We start from the raw sequence: 20,694 nt of genomic DNA, 5'->3' as shown, positions 1-20,694 counted from the left end.
ACACCCCCCCCCCCTCCTCTCATTTCAATTTGCTGGTTGAACCCAAGTCCAATATGATACAGATAATACATTTGATGATGTGAAAGCACTTTTCATCACACTCGAAGACACTTTAAAGGACAACCGACAGTTCCAGACAAGTTTCATCCATAATTTGTAAAATGACTTCTACTGAGCGCATTTGACAAAGATTCCACCGCATATAGCTATATCTTACATTTTAAGACTTGCGCTGAATATTCATGAAGTCTTGTTTTTAAGTTAATGACGGTGTCCTAACTGACTTAATGAAGGGAACGCCCCTGACCGAAAAAGCGACACACAATGCATTTTGGGTACTTTTTTTCATCTGAAACACTGTGTTAATCGCGAAATTAGAAGGAAAACTACATAATTAACGTGATGCGGAATCGTGTTGCAGGCAATTGCGGTAACACACATAAAGAAGGTGGAAGTTGACACAAATTCCCAGCGGACAAACAATGCAGCATTTCCAACACAGCAGAGCAGTATAGTGCCAGCCGAGGAGCTCCCCGGAGTGCGCGAATACCCGCTTGGATAACCGCTGTCATCCTATCAGCCAATGGGTAGAAAGTTGCTTCTTTCTTGTGGTGAAGGAGAGCAATTGTCATAATAGTGGAGCAAACCTATCAGACAAACATTCAGCTGCTGGAACGAGGAGCTAACCCGAGTTAGCGATGGATAACCACTGTCATTCATACGCAAGTTCGTAATTCTTCATCTTGAAAGTTGAAACGGCATGTTGCATGCACAACCATTAAACAATCTGCAGTGATGTTGACATCTTGTAGCTGATTATTTGTTATTCATGTCCTTATATGCCACATATCACAGAAGTTGATGCTATATTGCTTATTCACGGAGCTTCATATGTCGTGTCCTTCACCAGTTTCGTCGCTTGATACAGAAGGACTTCTTTAATAGATCAAAAACATTTATACTTTCCTCTTCAGAACTACAGTGATAACTCGGTTTACGAACCCCTTGGCTTACGAACTTTTCGGTTTACGAACGTTAAATTTATGAAAATTTTACCTTGGCATACCAACTTTTTTCAGGATACACATGGAGCTGCATCAAAGAGTGATGTGTCGTTCGCAAACGAGCCCGTTCTTCTAACAACAAAATGGCAGCCGGCTTGTTTTGGTCCTCTATTCCCCGCCCCCAGTCTTTGGTTAAAGCCACGTGATTACTCAAGAACGCAGCAGTGAGGTGAGGTGGTTTAAACATTAAAGAGACAGACGGACGACAGTGAGAAAATTTCAACTTTGATAGTTCAAAGGCAGAGTGAAGACTGTAAGGTTAAAATATCCCATCAATCAGGCTCCACAAATAACCCGCACAAGCCATCTGTCCACTTGATGCAAAAAGCTATCAACCCAGCTAAACAGAACACAATTGATGAGGAACTAGATAAAATTATCGCAGAGAAAGCACCTACAAGGATCATTCCTCAAGATGTTGAAAGAAGGTTTCGTTCCTCATCAAGTTTTTAATCCTGAAAGAACCGGCCACTCCATTCCATCATGCCATCGACCATCACAAAGGTAAATAAAACAACTTTATTAGACAGAACAGTTTACTTCTTTAATTATAATACCCTAGCACATTTATTATACTTAAAATAAGGTATATTTTGTGTAGTTTTAAGGCTTAGAAAATTACAAAGTAGAAAATGATGGTTTATGCGATTGGCTGGCAACCAATTCAGGGTGTCCCCCGCCTCGTGCCCGAAGACAGCTGAGATAGGCTCCAGCAACCACCGCGACCCTAATGAGGAATAAGCGGTACGGAAAATGAGATGAGATGAAAATGATGTTTTATGGGGACCTGGGAATGGATTATTCTCATTTTAATGGTTTCGTATGGGAAATTATTTTTTGGGATACACACTTTTCGCCTTACACACGCCTTTCCCTCTGTCTGGGAACCAATTAAGGCCGTAAGCCAAGGTATCACTGTACCTCCATTTTTTGTCTCTTACGGACTCTCTGCAAGACCTTGAACAGAGGTGGGCAAACTATGGCCCGCGGACCACATGCGGCCCGTTTGCCTTTTTCATCCGGCACGCCAAAGATTGGCACAGAATTGCTCAAATCATATACTGTGCCACCTAAAACAATATACAGTAAAGTCTCGTTATATCGATATCGGATATATCGATAGTCCCGGTTATATCGATACTATTTCTATGCACGCACGGAGAAAATTACATGCAAACAGGGTCGGATATATCGATAGTCCCGGTTATATCGATATTTTTTCGGACTCCCTTGAATATCGATATAACGAGACTTTACTGTAATATGACAACATTTATTTGACCTTTTCCTGTAATACCTGATTATTCCACAAGGGCATGCACTACACACAGTGATGCATTGACTTGATTTTGCCGAGCCTGTGCTCCTTTGTTTTCACTCTGCTACTGTTGTGAACCCATCTGCAGCAATGAGGGGGCCAAAGAAAAGAAAAATCGACAGTGAGCGCCGATTGTTTAATAATTAATGGACAACTAAATATTTGTTCACTGAAGTCCGGTCGAAGGCTGTATGTCTTATTTGTCAAGAAAATGTCGCGGTTTTTAAGGAATACAACATCGGTCATCAGTTTTCCACTAAGCATGCTAATTACCCCAACAACCAGTCACCACAAGAAAGCACATCTACTGCACAGCGGTTGGCAGCGAGTTTGCAGGCTCAACAAAACACCTTTACGCGGCAAACTGCCATCCAAGAAACAAGTACGAAGGCAAGTTATTTACTGGCGTTCAAATTAGCAAAGGCCAGTAAGCTTTCTCCGAAGGGGAATTTCTCAAATAATTCCTCAAAATATTTTTGCCTCATACTGAATGTTCCCCCAATATTTAGTTTGCTTTTCAATGTTTGTGTGTTTTACACCGTATTAGTTAACTATAACTCCAAATACATTCAAATGGAGCGTTTTAAACTAAATCTAAAATTAAATAATTTAGCCTGTAAGTGGCACTGTTTAACTTTTTTCTCCCCGACTCGACTGCATTTTTGAGTGTGCTGTGTAGTGTGAAAGAGATGCCCATTTCACAGTAAGAACAGAGCATTGTCATCAAATGGTGATTATAGTTTTTGCTTTTTTGATTGTTGCTGTGCCGATGACCATTTTGTGTTTGGGAGCCTTTTATACATAATACACAGGGTTGTGACATAAAAGCTTGACCTAAACAAACATGCGGCTCAAACCTCTGAAGATGGAGGACACTGATTTGCTCTGGCGACCCCTGAAGGGAAAAGCCCAAAGGAAAAGAAGTCTGATCCTAAAACATGACTAGAATCAAGCTGCTGAAAATGTTCTTTGCGCCTGCGACTTCACAGCCGCCATTTTTTGGAGTATGTGTCGTTACCTTCACAATTGGGTGGTGGAAGTCGGTCGTCGATACTCTCCTCGGAGACACCATCTTGCGGCAAACTGCTGACATCGGCTTCTTCCTCTTTAATGTGGGGTACTTGTGGATAGTCCAAAGCGGAGCTCTCCAATTTCACGTCTCCGATTAGCTGATTCACGTCTGAAAGAAAGAAGAGAGAGAAAGAACGAAAGAGGGGTTGTTGCTTTGCGTAAGCAGGTTTGGTCAACTTCTGGATAGAGTTGAGGTTATTTATTAGGGCTGCCGTCTTGGTTGGAGGGAGAAGGAAATTGACATGTGTTCCTCTCGGAGGCTCTCATCTGACTGACTTGCAGCAGCGTATGCTCCTTTGGTCTGTAGCCAGGCATCACTAGTCGAACAAGCAAATACGATTTGCTCATATCATTACAGTGTCGTCCTTGCGTACATTGTTCACACGACAGTTCCAAAATGTTTCGCTTACGATCTCTGCGGAGCTATGCGTTGAGCACGAGGGCCTCTTTGTTAGCGGCTAACAAACTCGGCTAAGCTAAACAAGGCCTTGATACAACGTACACCAAGGCGACTTTAATCGGACACAAGCTTCAACTAAGGATGTTCTAACCGAGCAAGATAGGTGTGGGTACTCCGAGTGGGCATTTTGAGCACGTCGCCGACAAATTCGGGAGAATTTTGTCAAAGGGTGTCGACCGCGTTTGGGGCCGCAGTCCGAGCTTGCATCAAGTCAGCAATTGTGAATATTCCGCATCCCGGAAATCTGTCCGCAGTAAACGCCGTCCACCAGCATTCTAAGCCGTCAGCGGTTTGGATTTAAAAAATTGTTTACAAATAATTCAGGCAACGACGCGTTCACCCAGACAGAATGGAAACGGTCTCCGAATAGCACGAAGAAGAGACAGAAAAAAGTCAACATAAACGCTCAATCAAAACTGACAATTTTACATGATGAATAATTAGATTAATAAAAACAATCCAAATCAATAAAATAAAAAATGTGGCCCTTGTTTGGAAATTTGAATCGGATAACTGATGTTGGGATGCATGTTGCAGCGCACACCGTCGAATCAACAGTGGTCGAAGTACATCAAATCTTCTTTTCCTTTCGGCTTTTCCTTTCAAGGGGGCCACAGCAAATCAGTGTCCTCCATCTTTAGAGGTTTGATCCGCATGTTTGTTTTGGCCACTATTCAACAATGGATTGAGACGCTCTCTGCCGAATCAATTGGCAGCAAGGCACGTCATCGCTCTCTGGCGGACACGCCGTGCTATTGCACCCCCGTGAAATCAACGGCAGTTAAAGGACAACCGACGTCCATCCATCCATCTTCTGCCGCTTATCCGGGGTCGGGTCACGGGGGCAGCAGCTTCAGTAGGGAAGGCCAGACTTCCCTCTCCCCAGCCACTTCTTCTGGCTCATCCTGGCGGATCCCGAGGCGTTCCCATGCCAGCTGGGAGACTTAGTCTCTCCAGCGTGTTCTGGGTCGTCCCCGGGGTCTCCTGCCAGTGGGGCATGCTCGGAACACCTCAGGAGGGAGGCGTCCCGGGGGCATCCTAATCAGATGCCCGAGCCACCTCATCTGGCTCCTCTCGATGTGGAGGAGAAGCGGCTCGACTTTGAGCCCTCCCGGATGACCGAGCTTCTCACCTTATCTCTAAGGGAGAGCCCGGACACCCGACGGAGAAAGCTCATTTCGGCCGCTTGCATCCGGGATCTCGTTCTTTCGGACACAACCCATAGCTCGTGACCATAGATGAGGGTTGGGACATAGATCGACCGGTAGATTGAGAGCTTTGCTTTGTGGCTCAGCTCCTTCTTCACCACAACAGATCGGTACAAAGTCCGCATCACAGCAGACGCCGCACCGATCCGCCTGTCGACCTCTCGCTCCCTTACACCCTCATTCGTGTGGGTACTCCGAGTCGGCATTTTGAGCACGTCGGCGACAAATTCGGGAGAATTTTGTCAAAGGGTGTCGACCGCGTTTGGGGCCGCAGTCCGAGCTTGCATCAAGTCAGCAATTGTGAATATTCCGCATCCCGGAAATCTGTCCACAGTAAACGCCGTCCACCAGCAAAGTGCGTCACCTTTAACGCATTCGGCATTTTAAAGGTATTTCAACAGGAAAAAAATGTGATACAGCCACAACACAAAAAGTGATACAGTGATACCTCGGTTTACGAACCCCTTGGCTTACGAACTTTTCGGTTCACGAACTTTACATTTATGAAAATTCGCTCCCTTACACCAACCGCTTCACATTCGGCTGTGAAACGCTCAAGCGAGAGTTGGAGAGCTCCACTTGAAGGCCCCAACAGTACAACATCATCTGCAAAAAGCAGAGATGCTATACTGAGGCCACCAAAACGGTAACCTTCAACGCTTCGGCTGCGCCTAGAAATCCTGTCCATAAAGGTTATGAACAGAATCGGTGACAAAGGGCAGCCTTGGCGGAGCCCAACCCTCACTGGAAACGATTCCGACTTATTGCCGGCAATGCAAACCAGACTCTGACATCGGTCGTATAGGGACTGAACGGCCTGTATCAGGCGCTCCTGTACCCTATACTCCCGAAGTACCTTCCACAGAACTCCACGAGGGACACGGTCAAACGCTTTCTCCAAGTCCACAAAACACATGTAGAGTGGTTGGGCAAATTCCCATGCGCCCTCGAGGACCCTGCTAAGGGTGTATAGCTGGTCCACTGTTCCGCGGCCGGGACGAAAACCACACTGTTTCCTCCTCAATCTGAGGCTCGACTTTCCGACGGACCCGCCCCTCTAGGACCCCTGAATAGACCCTTCCGGGGAGGCTGAGGAGTGTGATCCCTCTGTAGTTGGAACACACTCTCCCGGGGTGGTGGTCCCCCTTTTTAAAAAGGGGGACCACCACCCCAGGCTGCCAATCCAGAGGCACTCTCCCCGATGACCACGCAATGTTGCAGAGGCGTGTCAGCCAGGACAGCCCCACAACATCCAGAGCCTTTAGGAACTCCGGTCGGATCTCATCCACCCCCGGGGCCTTGCCACCGAGGAGCTTTTTAACCACCTCTGTGACTTCAGTCACAAGGATCGGAGAGCCCACCTCGGAGTCCCCAGACACTGCTTCCTCCAAGGAAGGCGTGTTGGTGGAGTTGAGGAGGTCTTCGAAGTACTCTGCCCACCGGTTCACGACGTCTCGAGTCGATGTCAGCAGCACCCCACTCTCACTGTACACAGTGTTAGTGGTGCACTGCTTTCCCCTTCTGAGACGCCGGATGGTGGACCAGAATTTCCTCAAAGTGGTCCGGAAGTCGGCTTCCATGGCCTCACCGAACTCTTCCCATGCCCGTGTTTTTGCCTCGGCGACCACCGAGGCTGCATTCCGCTTGGCTAATCGATACCTGTCAGCTGTCTCAGGAGTCCCACAGGCTATATAGGCCCGGTAGGACTCCTTCTTCAGCTTTACGGCATCCCTTACTACTGGTGTCCACCAGCGAGTACGGGGGTTGCCGCCACGACAGGCACCAACCACCTTACGGCCACAACTCTGATTTGCCGCCTCAGCAAGGGAGGTACGGAACATGGTCCATTCTTGAAATAAAATGTATTATTATTAATTATAATTATTAATGTCCCCCACCTCCCCCGGGACATGTGTATAGTTCTGCCGGAGGTGGGAGTTGAAACTCCTTCTGACAGGGGATTCAGCCAGACATTCCCAACAAACCCTCACAACACGTTTGGGTCTTCCAGGTCGGACTGGCATCTTCCCCCACCAACGGAGCCTACTAACCACCAGGTCGTGATCAGTTGACAGCTCCGCCCCTCTCTTCACTCGAGTGTCCAAAACATGAGGCCGCAAATCCGATGATACAACTATAAAGTCAATCAGAGAACGGCGACCAAGGGTGTCCTGGTGCCACGTGCATATATAGTGCAATAAAGTGTTTGTAATAGACAATCCGTGTCGAGCACAGAAGTTCAATAACAAAACACCACTCCTGTCTGATCGGGGGGGGCTGTTCCTCCCAATCACGCCACTCCAGGTCACACTGTCATTGCCCACATGAGCATTGAAATCGCCCAGCAGAACAAGGGAGTCTCCAGGGGGAGCGCTCTCCAGCACACCCCCTAAGGTCTCCAAAAAGGATGGGTACACTGAACTGCTGTTTGGTGCATATGCACAGACAACAGTCAGAACCCGTCCCCCCACCCGAAGGCGGAGGGAAGCAACCCTTTCGTCTACCGGGGTGAATCCCAACGTACAGGCGGCGAGTCGGGGGGCAATAAGTATGTCGACACCTGCTCTACGCCTCTCACCGTGGGCAACTCCAGAGTGGAAGAGAGTCCAACCCCTTTCGAGAGGGCTGGTACCGGAACCCAGGCTGTGTGTGGAGGCAAGCCCAACTATGTCTAGTCAGAACTTTTCGACCTCGTGCACCAGCTCAGGCTCGTTCCCTGTAAGAGAGGTGACATTCCACGTCCCAAGAGCTAGCTTCTGCAGTCGAGGGTCAGACCGCCAGGGTCCCCACCTTTGGCTGCTGCCCAGCTGACAATGCACCCGACCCCTCTGGCCCCTCGCATAGGTGGTGAGTCCTTGAGAAGGGGGACCCACGTTTCCTCTTCGGGCTGAGCCCGACCGGGCCCCATGGGTGTAGGCCCCGGTGACCCGCGTCCAGGCAAGGGAAAACTAGATCCATTTGTCTTTCTCATCATACGGGGTCTTCTGAGTCGTACTTTGTCTGGTCCCTCACCCAGGACCTGTTTTCCATGGGTGACCCTACCAGGGGCGTAAAGCCCCAGACAACCTAGCTCCTAGGATCATTGGGACACACAAACCCCTCCACCACGGTAAGGTGACGACTCATGGAGAGGCATGGAGAGAGACAACCGACGTCACTTTTTTGTTTTTTAACTGACACCAGAAAAACGTTTTATAGCATCTAAAATACCCAAAACACGCAGTATGATTTTTTGTCAAATGCAAAACACCAATAAAAATGACTTGTGTCCACAAACTGCAAAAAAATTGAGCTGAGAATTGGGCATTTTCAGAAAGTCCCGCCCCCCTTTCGTGACGTCACACCAAGACGTCTTGCATTGCTGGAGAATCAAAACAATGGCTTCAGATTCGGAGAATATGCTTTCTTGTTACACATCCAGTTATGAATATGATTCAAATAGTCCTGATGAGCAAAGCATACATGTTTGCAATTGATTAAAGAATTTATTTGGGCCATTTTGAGGCAAACGAGCGGGGGGGGGGGGGGGGGGGGGGGTCTCAAAAAGAGGCAGAAAAATGGCGACCAGCTACGGTGAGGAATGAATCAGCTCGTTTCCACAGCTCTGATAAATTCTTTCCATGGAGTTTGCCTCCCTCTGCTGGCAGCTTTTGGGTGCAAGACATGGTTTAAAAAAAAACAGTACAGCAAAATACATTGACGTGATGTAAACACGCTCTAATGCGTTTTTTTTACGGTAAGGAGGCGGTCCTCTTCTGACGTCACGTACGGACTCGTCACCAACTCAAAAACAAGACTTCCTGAATGTTCAGCGCGAGTCTTAAAATGTAAAATATAGCTATATGCGGTGGAATCTTATTAAAATACGCCCAGTAGAAGTCATGTGAAGCCATTTTACAAATTATGGACACAACTTGTCCGGAGACGTCGGTTGTCCTTTAAGGGACATCATCTGAATATGCTCAACAACGGATTGAGATGAATACGTCTAAATCTAATGGCTTCGATATAAATCATTCAATGACGACTGTAGCGCTGGACATTCCTGCAGCAGTCCTAGCGTTTAAACAGTCACCAAGACGGCGGCCAAGACCTTAACGATGGCGAATACTCACGAGAGAATAATGACGCACAGCCGTGTCAATCATTGGTCTGGGAACTCAAACATTTATTCTGTGCATGCTCATAAAAGGCGTGACAACATCCGGGTCTCGCATGATTAGTTCGTTCGCAGGTGACATCAATATGTGAAATTACCCAATCATGTCTTTACACGCGCACACAGGCACGCGCGCGCGCGCGTGGGCGCACGCACACACACACACACACACACACACACACACACACACACACACACACACACACACACACACACACACACACACACACACACACACACACACACACACACACACACGGATGGAGCGAGAGCGCGACAGAGAGATCGCGAGCGAGAGAAAGTGACTGACTCAAAGCAGTGAATGCTGCGTTTGGTCTCTAGTCAGGCATTGCTAGTGGAACAAACAAATACGAGTTGTTTATATTAATGATGGGAATTCTTTTGGATTATCTCACGAAAAAGATTCGGCTCTTTTGGCTCCCCGGTTTGTTTGTTTTTTGTTGCTTTAATGAATTAACTACCAAAAAATAATGTAAAATTATGTGACAAACGAATTACTCATGTAAAAAATACACTATATCAAATATTTTTTTATTTATATGGCTATCACAAAGAGGGTACAGCAAGTCCTGAAGAATGAATGTCTCTCTGTCTTTGTTTGTCATATTGTCTCTATGATGTCATCTTATTTGTTATTTAGTTTTTTTTGTTCTTTGACTTCAAGACGGCGCCGCGAGAGTGGCTGCCTTTCCAGCAGCTCATGTATTTTGTTTTTCTACTTTCATTCCTTTCATCACTTTGCTGCTGTGAATTATAAATTTCTCCACTGTGAGACTAATAAAGGCATATCCAATCCAATCCAATATGTGCACAGAGAGAATCCACTAACTTTCACTTTCCCTGTGGTTACTTTGGTCTGATGATCAGCTGTCACTAATGTTCTTTTCATAATAATGCTGTTATACCAACTAGTAAAATATATAATTGAATAATAATAACAGCATGATGTAATAATATTTGGAATAATATTTGTCCACCTGTCTACCATAACTCCTTCCTCCCTTCTCCTCACTGGTGTGTGTGTCTGTAATTCTCCCCTTCCTCCTCCAATCACGTGCGAATTTAATCGAAGACCAGGCGGGGAATAGAGGACAAAAAAATCGGCTCCCATTTCCGGCTCCTTGTTAGGAACCGGCTCTCTTCGTTCACTTCACAGATCCGGCTCTAAAACCCGTTCGTTTGCGAACGACACATCACTTGTTCATATCATTCATCACTTTGCTGCCGTGAAATGTAAATTTCTCTACTGCTAGACTAGTAAAGGCAAATCTATCCATCCATTACAAGAGCCACTTCGTGTCAGAATCGGTTTGGTCAGAAACAAAAAGACTGATGTCGCACAAGTTTCGAGACTTTTGATTCTATAAATATGTGATGAGAGCTTTGGGCCTTTGCACTTGTGATTTCCTACAGCAATTGTATGTTACTTATTTGAGCGCGTGTGTACAAAAAAAAAAAAACAATATACGAAGCCTGTTCAAAAAGACTTGAAAACAAGCGAGACGAGCAGTCAGAGCCAACCTTGTCCGTGAAGAACAATTGGCTGCATCATCCAAATGGCGTCCTGCAGTTGACGTTGTCCCTTGCGGTCCTCTTTTTCTTCACAAAGGTCCTTCTCGTCTTCTGGTGTCCTTCTTGCGTACATTGTTCACACGACAATTCCAAAATGTTTCGCTTACGATCTCTACGGTGCGATGCGTTGAGCACGAGGCCCTCTTTGTTAGCGGCTAGCAAACTCGGCTAAGCTAAACGAGGCCGAGAAAGTCCAACGTACACCGAGATCACTTTAATCGGACGCAAGCTTCAACGAAATATGTTTTAACCGAGCAAGATAGTGGTGAGCGCTCCGAGTGGGCGTTTTGAGCACATCGCCGCAGTCCGAGCTTGCTAGTTAGCAATTGTGACTACTCTGCATCCAGGAAATCTGTCCACAGTAATAGGAGGTCACCACCTTCGAAATAAAAGCATTCTAAACCGCTAGCGGTTTGGATTTAAAATGTTTAAAAATAATCCAGGTAACGACGTTAATTTAAACGGTCTCAGAATAGCACGAGGAAAAGACAGAAAAAAGGCAACATAAACGCTCAATCAAAAATGACAAATTTACATTCTTAAATTAAAACAACCGCCATTCCCCGCAACCAGACCAGGTCGAAGGCATACAATACCACCTCAAGTGCCGAACAATGGGACTGTCGTTCTGATCCAATATTAGATTAAAAAACATCATCCATATCAATAAAATAAAAAATCATTGTTTGGAAATTTGAATCGGATCATGGATGTTGGGATATATGTTGCATGATATGAGGACATCGTATTTGCTTGTTCGACTAGTGATGCCTGGCTATCGACCAAAGGAGCATGTGCGCTGCTGCAAGTCAGCCTGGTGAGAGCCGACGAAAGCCACATATGTCAATTGCCTTCTCCCTCCAACTAACACAGCCGTCCTAATAAAGGACCTCAACTATATCATTTACCGAACGTGCTTACACAAAGCAACGCATGGTGTCAGAATTGGTCTGAAAGACAAGAGGACGATAAAAGGACTTGGAACGTAAGATTTCACGGAGGAAAGACGTTGAGAACAGCCCGCGGTAGAAAACGGCAAAAATGGAAGCTTTTCGTCCACCCACAGCTCTGCAGCTAACGGGTAACGTGGCTGAAAACTGGAAGAGATTTAAGCAACGTTTTGAACTGTATGTGTCTGCATTGGAACTGATGAAAGCATCCATGTTTGTGAACGTTGTGGGAGAGGAAGCTCTAGATGTCTACAATAACTTCACATTTGATGCTGAAGATGACAAGGTGAAGCTTTCAAAAATAATGGAAACGTTTGAAGCTTACTGCCATTCGAAACACTGTGACGTTTGAAAGGCACAGATTCTTCACGTGTACAGACAGTTGGAGAAACTAGTGACCAATATGCAAATGAGCTGAGAAACAGATCAAAGACATGCGAGTTCGGCGGATTAACAGAATCACTGATCAAAGACAGAATAGTGTTTGGCATTACAGACAATAAACTGAGAGAAAGGCTACTCAGAGAATCAGATCTGGACCAGGAAAAAGCCTTAGCACTGTGTAGAACTGTTAAATCACAGGCTAAAGAGCTGCTAAATGATGCTAGCTGCAATGTGGATGCAGTGGAAAGAAATTCACTCAGATTCAACAAAAACAAGACTGTTGATATGAAAGCAAGAGTGAGACAATCCAATAAAAACAGCATATTCAAACAAAAATCTTGTACTCGTCATGCTACGCAACATCCCCAAAGCAGTGTCCAGCATATGGGAAAATATGTAAAAACGGCGACAAAGCAAATCACTTTGCTCGTTGCTGCAGGGACCAAGAAATGAAAGGCAAGGTAGATGCAGTAGATGATCATTATGAAGTGGAGGAACTTTATGTGAATACTGTAATAAGATGACAGAGGATAAAAAGACTGGATCACTACACTGAAAGTGAACGACACTCATCTAAAATTCAAATTGGATATTGGAGCCAATGTGAATGTGATTTACCGAACCCGCTTCCACAACAACACTCTCTCTCTTCTTTCTTTCAGACGTGAATCAGCTAATCGGAGACGTGAAATCGGAGAGCTCATCTTTGGACTATCCACAAGTCCCCCACATTAAAAAGGAAGAGGCCGATGTCAGCAGTTTGCCGCAAGATGGCGTTTCCGAGGAGAGTGTCGACGACCGACTTCCACCAACCGATTGATTCTGGGCATGTTTTAGGATCAGACTTCTTCTTTTCCTTTGGGCTTTTCCCTTCAAGGGTCGTCGCCACAGCAAATCAGTGTCCTCCAGCTTTAGAGGTTTGATCCGCATGTTGTTTTGGCCAAGATTTGACGTCGGATGCCCTTCCTCTGTATTGATCCAGGCTTGGGACCGGCACAAGATGTATGTCCCTTTGTGGCTACAGAACAAGCAACTCAGCTCAGTAAAAGGCTCCCAAACACAAAATGGTCATCGGCACATCAACATTCAAAAAAGCAAAAACTATACTCACCATTTGATGACAATGCTCTGCTCTTCCGTGAAATGGGCTGATAAAGGCTAATCCAAAGCAAATAACTATGTATAAATAAATAACTTTTTAATTTGTTTTTTTTTGTTGTTGTTTTGACTTCAAGATGGCTCCGCAAGTGGCTGCCTTTACAGCAGTGCCTGTAGTTTGTTTTTCTACTATTATCCTTTCTTCTTCCTTTCATAACTTTGCTGCTGTGAAATGTAAATTCCTCCACAGATGAGACCAATTAAGGCTAATCCAATCGAACCTAATATAATGTGGATGTATGTAGAATGTCACGGCTTGGAATTGAAACAGGAGATGTGAGACAATCTCTTTTCGTCAATGGATGCTACAGCTTCATGTTTGGTTTCAAAATTTAGCTTGTAGTAGATGTGCACATTCCACCATAATGTCCCTGATCCACTACTGAAAAGGATGCTATGTTTTGGGATCAGACAAATGAAAAAAAAATCGATTTTAATGTGGATTGAAATTTTTAGAGAAGGGGAAAAAGTCTGAGATGAGACAACATACCAGAGAAAAACCCTTTCAGCGCTGAGTTTGCCGTAAATGTGACATCATCGATCGTATTAGGTCTTGCAGAGTATGTAAGGGACAAAAAATGGAGGTACAGTGATACCTTGGCTTACGGACTTAATTGGTTCCCAGACAGAGTGTGTAAGGTGAAAAGTGTATGCCAAAAATTAATTTCCCATAGGAAACCATTAAAATGAGAATAATCCGTTCCCAGGTCCCCATAAAACATCATTTTCTACTTTCTAATTTTCTAAGCCTTAAAACTACACAAAATATACCTTATTTTAAGTATAACAAATGTGCTCTTGTGATAATTAAAGAAATAAACTGTACTGTATAATAAAGTTGTTTTATTTAACTTTGTGATGGTCGTTGATGGCTTGATGGAATGGAGTGGCCGGTTTCCTGAGCATTAAAAACTTGATGAGGAACGTAACCATCTTCTTTCAACATCTTGAGGAATGATCCCTTGTAGGTGCTTCCTCTGCGATAATTTTATCTAGTTCCTCATCAATTGTGTTCTGTTTAGCTGGGTTGATAGCTTTTTGCATCAAGTGGACAGATGGCTTGTGCGGGTTGTTTGTGAAGCCTGATTGATGGGATATTTGTACCTTGCAGACTACACTCTGCCTTTGAACGATCAAAATTGAAATTCTCTCACTGTCGTCCGTCTGTCTGTTTAATGTTTAACCAAAGACTGGGGGCAGGGAATAGAGGACAAAAAAGAAGTCGTCAGCCATTTTCTTTTTGGAGAACGACTTCACTCTCTCTCTATCTGTAAACCCCACCCCCTTCACTGCTACGTTCTTGACCAATGACGTGGCTTTAACCGAAGACTCTGGGCGGGGAATAGAGGACCAAAACAAGCCGGCTGCCATTTTGTTGTTAGAAGAACGGGCTCGTTCGCGAACGACACATCACTCATTGAGGCAGCTCCGTGTGGATCCAAAAAACCTTTGTATGCCAAGGTAAAATTTTCATAAATTTAACGTTCATAAACCAAAACGTTCGTAAGCCTAGGGGTTCGTAAACTGAGATATTACTGTATTTCTGAAGAGGAAAGCACAAATGCTTTCGTTCGATTAAAGATGTCCTTCCGTATCAATTCGAGCCGTAAACGACGAAACTGGTGAAGGACACGACATATGAAGCATATATGAAGCTCCGTGAATCAGAAATATAGCATCAATTGGGTTATATGTGGCATATAAGGATGTGAATAACATATAATAAGCTACAAGAGGTCAACATCAATGCCGATTGTTTAATGGTTGTGCATGCAAAAAGTGGTTTCAACTTTCAAGATGAAGAGTTACGAACTTCCGTATGAATGACAGCAGTTATCCATCGCTATCTCCTGTTAGCTCCTATGCATCGCTAATTCCGGTTAGCTCCTTGTTCCAGCAGGTGAATGTTTGTCCGATTGGTTTGCTCCACTATTATGACCAGTGACGTGCAGTCAGGGGAGGCAGGTGAGACTGTGCCTCACCTGTCATCATGGAAATATCAAATGACAAAATAAATTAAACAGTTATATTTATTTAGTGATTTGTACTTTAACATTCTTTTCCATTTAACTTCGCCATTTTTTTTCCAAAATCGCTGAATTTTCACATTTTCCGTTCAAATATACTAAGTGGAGACGAGCGGTGAGGCAGCAGCCGGCTGAGCCTCACCGCAGATTGTGCAATCACTATGCTAAGTGTGCTGGCTTGCTCTGCAGTGAGACCGTATTGCTGTCCCTCTGAATAGCCCTATTAGAGAGTTCAAAAGCTTTTAGTACATGAACTAAATTTCTACAGTTTAGCTGGTCTATATAATGTACAGTCACTGTACATTATAAACACTGTACTACAGTGTTTATTTTATTTTATTTTGATCAAAACTGTGCAGAGGTGAGGCACACAGTTGTGCCTCATGACAGGGGCGCTGGTGATTAGAGATTCTTCTTGCGACTCCTTGGCTGCAGAATAATAGAATTAGTGACAGCAAACTACAGTTAACAGTTAGCAAGTTAAGTGCAACCATCCAGTCATTTTTTCGCGTTGCTTAGCCTTATTTTCAGAATGGTGGATTACATATCTACATTGAAAGAATTTTCTAAACTGGACTTTCAATCGGAGCAGGAGATATTAATTAGAGGAAGACCAACACCGACCGGACTGTACAGCTCACAAACGGTGAGGGAAGAATATAAATCTCCTTGGACAGCTTCTCAGCCTTTTGACCAAGAAGGATCTCATTGAAACTATTCCTGAAGCGACAAAGTTGCTCCAGCTCGTGCTCACTGTTCCAGCTACTACAGCATCAGTGGAGCGGTCATTCTCAGCACAAAAGACTGAAAACATGCAGTCGGAACAGGACTGATCAAGGACGACTTTCTTCACTGGCAGTGATCTCCATTGAGACAGAGAGACTTGGACTTCAAAGGTAACACGATAAGAACATTTTTTTAATTCTTTTTTTTCTATGCTACAGTTTGTATACAGTATATAAAGAATGTTGAAATGACATTCTGTGACTGTGACTTCGCTGACGAAGCCTCTTGGATAGGAGGCGAAACGTCCGACACCTTCAAAAAAAAAGTACAGATGACGGCTGAAGAAACCTTCTCATCGATGGACCACTCCTGTACGACTGAGAGCTTACACAGACGTATTTCTACCCATTGGCTGAAAGGATGACAGCGGTTATCCAAGCGGGGATTCGTGCACTCCGGGGAGCTCCTCGGCTGGCGCTATACTGCTCTGTTGTGTTGGAAATGCTTTGTCCACTGGGAATTTGTGTAAACTTAGACCTTCTTTATGCGTCTTACCGCAATTGGCTGCAACACGATTCACCATGGCGTTATTTATGTAGTTTTCCTTCTAATTTCGCGATCGACACAGTGTTTTCAGATGAAATAAAGTACCCAAAATGCATTGTCTGTCGCTTTTTCGGTCAGGGGCGTTCCCTCCGTGACGTCACTTAGGGCATCGTCATTAACTTAAAAACAAGACTTCATGAATATTCAGCGCAAGTCTTAAAACATAAGATAGCTATATGCAGTGAAATCTTTGTAAAATGCGCTAAGTAGAAGTCATTTGAAGTCATTTTACAAATAATGCATGCAACTTGTCCGGAGGTGTCGGTTATCCTTGAAAGTGTCTTTGAGTGTGATGAAAAGCGCTTTCACATCATCAAATGTATTATCTGCATCATATTGGACTTGGGTTCAGCGAGCAAATTGAAATGGAAGAAGGGGGACCACAGGGGGGCGTCAAAGCGCCACTTATGATTCTGGAACGGATTATGGTTGAAAACCCAAGCTTGACTGTTTGCGTTTCTTGTGCCCCGCAGATCTCCGGCGGGTGATCGGCGGTCTGGAGGAAACTCCCCCTCGGCGTCCGTGGGGGCACTCCGGTTTGGAGTTGGAGCTTCTGCGGGGTTTCCGCCAATTTTAGCCCGACCGGCGGCCGCCTGAAAAACAGAGCGGGTATAGTCGAATCGCCCGAGTGGTCTGAAGGGTCGCCACCAGACGACCTCCTGCCGCTAATGTTGGACGCCGACAGGCAAAGCGAGGTGGAAAGGTCGCCGAGCTCTCCGAAAAACGTCCCCGGCAAGAAAAGGTCCCGTAAACGCCAAAAGTGTCCCTCCTCGAAGGAGCGTTTCCGCTGCTCCGTTTGCGGTAAAAAGTTACCTGACAATTCCTACTTGATCAGACATGTGAAAACCCACACGGGAGAAAAATCTTTTAGCTGTTCGGTTTGCGGCAAGGACTTTTCTCTGAAAGAAAAGATGGAGCTCCACGTGAGGATGCACACAGGCGAAAAACCCTTCGGATGCTCCACTTGCGGCCAGACCTTCATCCAAAAGAAGGCGCTGGTCTCGCACATGCGAAGGCACACGGGAGAAAAGCCCTTCAGTTGCGGAGTTTGCGGCAAAAGCTACGCCCATCAGGTCAGTTTGGCTTCGCACATCCACACGCGCCACGCCAACAAGTAAAGCACACGGACTGACCGGCGCTCGGCGAGCAAGGGTGGCTTTCGTGCACCCGGTAACTCCGTGCGCTTCACTGAAGTCCAAATTGCATCAAAGACCTTCGCCAAAGTGGCGCAGCGGCTAGTGGGAAAATAATCAACATGGAGAGAAGAGCAAAGCAGTTTCAAAACATCATTTGGTTGATTGTTTTTCATTCATTATTTTTTTAACTTAAAAATACATTCCTGTCCCCTTGTCCAAACATTGTAAAAGACTCTGTGCACTTCCAATATATTTAGCGGCCATATAGTTTGTCTTTGATAAAAGGGCCTCCCACAAGCTTAGCATCACCCCGGGGCAGTTCTACCTCACTCAATATGGCGGAAGCTCACACGTGTTACCGCAACTGTGAGGCGGCTCTCGGGATTCTTGTGAGTCACAAAGCGACGTCGACAGAGCGAGGCCCGAGTTAGGCGAGCAGACTCCACTTCTAGTGTGGGAATTCTGGCTCCCTTCAGAGAGCCGGTTCTTTTGGCTTGGCTCACTAAAAAGATCCGGCTCTTTCGACTCCCAAATGGCTGCTCAGTTTTTTTTTTCTTAAATTAACGACCAAAAATCATGTAAATTATATGAAAAACGAATTACTCATGTAAAATAATACACTATATCAAATATTTTCATTTCTATGGCTTGATTTATATGTGCACAGTTAGTGGATGCTAACTTTCACTTTCCCTGTTGTTACTCTGTTCCGATGATCAGCTGTCACTCATCTGCTTTTCATATTAATAACTACAATCCCAACTAGTAAAATTGATAATCATTGAATAATAATAACAGCATAATGTGATCACATGTGTCCATGTACTGTATTCCAAGCATTTTCGGGAGTTTGACTTGACTCAAGAAAAGGTTGAAAGTGACGCCAACTGCGGTGTGTGTCAGCAAGATTTTTCTATTGAACAGCCACAGACTTTATTTGATACACAGTGAGGTCGGCGCTATTTTATGGAATGAACAAATGTGCTTTAATTAAGATATTCATTTTGTGGATCTCAGCTGATATGATAATTAATCGTGGTCAAAGATGTGATTTGATATGATTTATATCAATTGTGAATCCTTTATTTGAACAATCCTTGGTGCCTTGTATGTACATGATTACACTTTTTTGTACACTTTATAACGACTATTTTGTGTGTGTGTTTTTTTTAACTTTGAAGAGTATATTTAACCATTCATATCTTTTTTTAGTACACAACGTGTTTCCTGTGAACTGAATGCACATCTGAAAATTCAACATGTTTATGATTTGCTGAGGATGAACCGTCTTGAATGTTCACTTGGATGTCGTTCAAATTGAAGTTTGTTGATGTCAAGCCATCAAGATGGAGGTTCGATGTGCAGATTTCTAGCGACTAACAATGGCTTACAATTCTTTGTACTTTTCAAACCAGATTGCTGATATTGGTTATTAATATTTATGTTATACTTTTGACTTCAAGATGGCACCGCAAAAGTGGCTGCCTTTACAGCAGCTCCTGTATTTTGTTTTTTCTACTTCTTCCTTTCCTTTCCTATTCGTTTCACAACTTTGCTGCTGTGAAATGTCAATTTTTCTCCTGCGAGGCTACTAAAGGTCAATCATATCCAATTTTCATGATTGACAAGTTGAAATATGGCTATATTTTCACAGGTATATATCTTTGACATTGGTCACCACTTGGATGGTGTTTTTTTAAGTAGCTGTAATGTTAACAATCGTTTGGCTCGAGCCCCTGACCAGGACTCTGTCCTGGACCGACCAGGGCCTGCGGCACTTGGACCCCGATGTATTACTCTGATTTTCTGGTTTCAGAAGTTGGCAGCTATGTCAAAGTAGGAGCTTGCAAATAAGTGCCCGGCAGGTGGGAACATAATCAACGTGGAGAGGAGCACAGGAGTTTCAAAACGTTTTGTTGATTGTTTTTTATTAAGTTATTTTGTTTTTCAAACGACTGTGAGGCGGATCAAGGCGATTCTTGCGCGTTTCCATGTGACGTCAACAATACAAGACCAGAGTTAGGCGAGCAGATGCAGCTTCCAGTCCAAAACCAGAAAACCTCGAGTCGTCGACATGTTGAAAGAGTTGGTGAGGGAAAGGCTGCTTGCGGCCGCCGACGAAATCTTCGGATTGTTCCAAACGACCATGGCTTCGTACGAGGAGCAACTTTGTCGAGTGAGCGACACCGACGGCAACTGGAGGTGGTTTGCCAGAACCGAATTGTGATACGCCTCGAAGGTTTGTTCGCCATACTTGGATTCGGTATTCGCGGCGATCAATTCGGCGGGAGAGGCATTAAAGACGATGCCAACGCTCTATTTTGTTGAAACGGAAGCCTACAGGCTTCTGGTTAGATTTTGGCCTACCCATGCCCCGTTTGCGGTAAAAAGTTCACTTACAAGTCGCACGTTATGAGCCCCACGAGAATCCACACGGGAGAAAAACCGTTTGGCTGCTCGGTTTGCGGCAAGGCCTTTTCTCTGAAGGGAAACGTGAAGATCCACATGAGGACGCACACTGGAGAAAAACCCTTCGCCTGCTTCATTTGCAGTAAAACATTTGTTAGCCAGTCCACCTGGAAAACACACGGGAGAAAAACCCTTTGGCTGCTCCCTTTATGGTAAAATGTTCTTTCGCAATTTTGAGTTGATCAGACACGGTAGAACCCACACGGAAGAGAAACCCTTTTGCTGCTCAGTTTGCGGCAAGGCCTTTTCTCTGAAGCAAAACATGGAGGTCCACATGAGGACGCACACAGGTGAAAAGCCTTTGGCTAGCCGAGTGTGCGGCGAAAGCTTCGCCCATAAGGTCAGTTTTGCTTCGCACATCCGCA

At 44.9% G+C, this 20,694-nt stretch overlaps 1 protein-coding gene across 5 annotated transcripts in view; it reads right to left on the bottom strand.

Annotated features, from left to right (window-relative positions):
• The window catches only part of LOC148899766 (uncharacterized), a 29,131-nt gene extending 17,916 nt beyond the window's left edge, over positions 1-11,215 (bottom strand). For all 5 annotated transcript variants that reach the window (XR_016114814.1, XR_016114811.1, XR_016114812.1 and 2 more), the window contains exons 1-2: positions 10,823-11,215; positions 3,401-3,562 (exon numbers count right to left, since the gene is read on the bottom strand). Coding sequence is in view for 1 of the 5 variants with exons in the window: in XM_088995307.1 (XP_088851433.1) it covers positions 3,401-3,562; positions 10,823-10,946 (286 nt within the window). In the remaining 4 variants the exon portion in view is untranslated. The remainder of the gene's footprint in view (positions 1-3,400; positions 3,563-10,822) is intronic.
• Positions 11,216-20,694: the final 9,479 nt, after the last annotated feature.

This window comes from Hippocampus bargibanti, linkage group LG04 (assembly GCF_051943395.1).
Source record: "Hippocampus bargibanti isolate YZ-2025 linkage group LG04, ASM5194339v1, whole genome shotgun sequence".
Lineage (NCBI taxonomy): Eukaryota > Metazoa > Chordata > Actinopteri > Syngnathiformes > Syngnathidae > Hippocampus > Hippocampus bargibanti.
The sequence above is the reverse complement of the archived record's forward strand: the minus strand, read 5'-3'. Positions and strand labels throughout refer to the sequence as shown.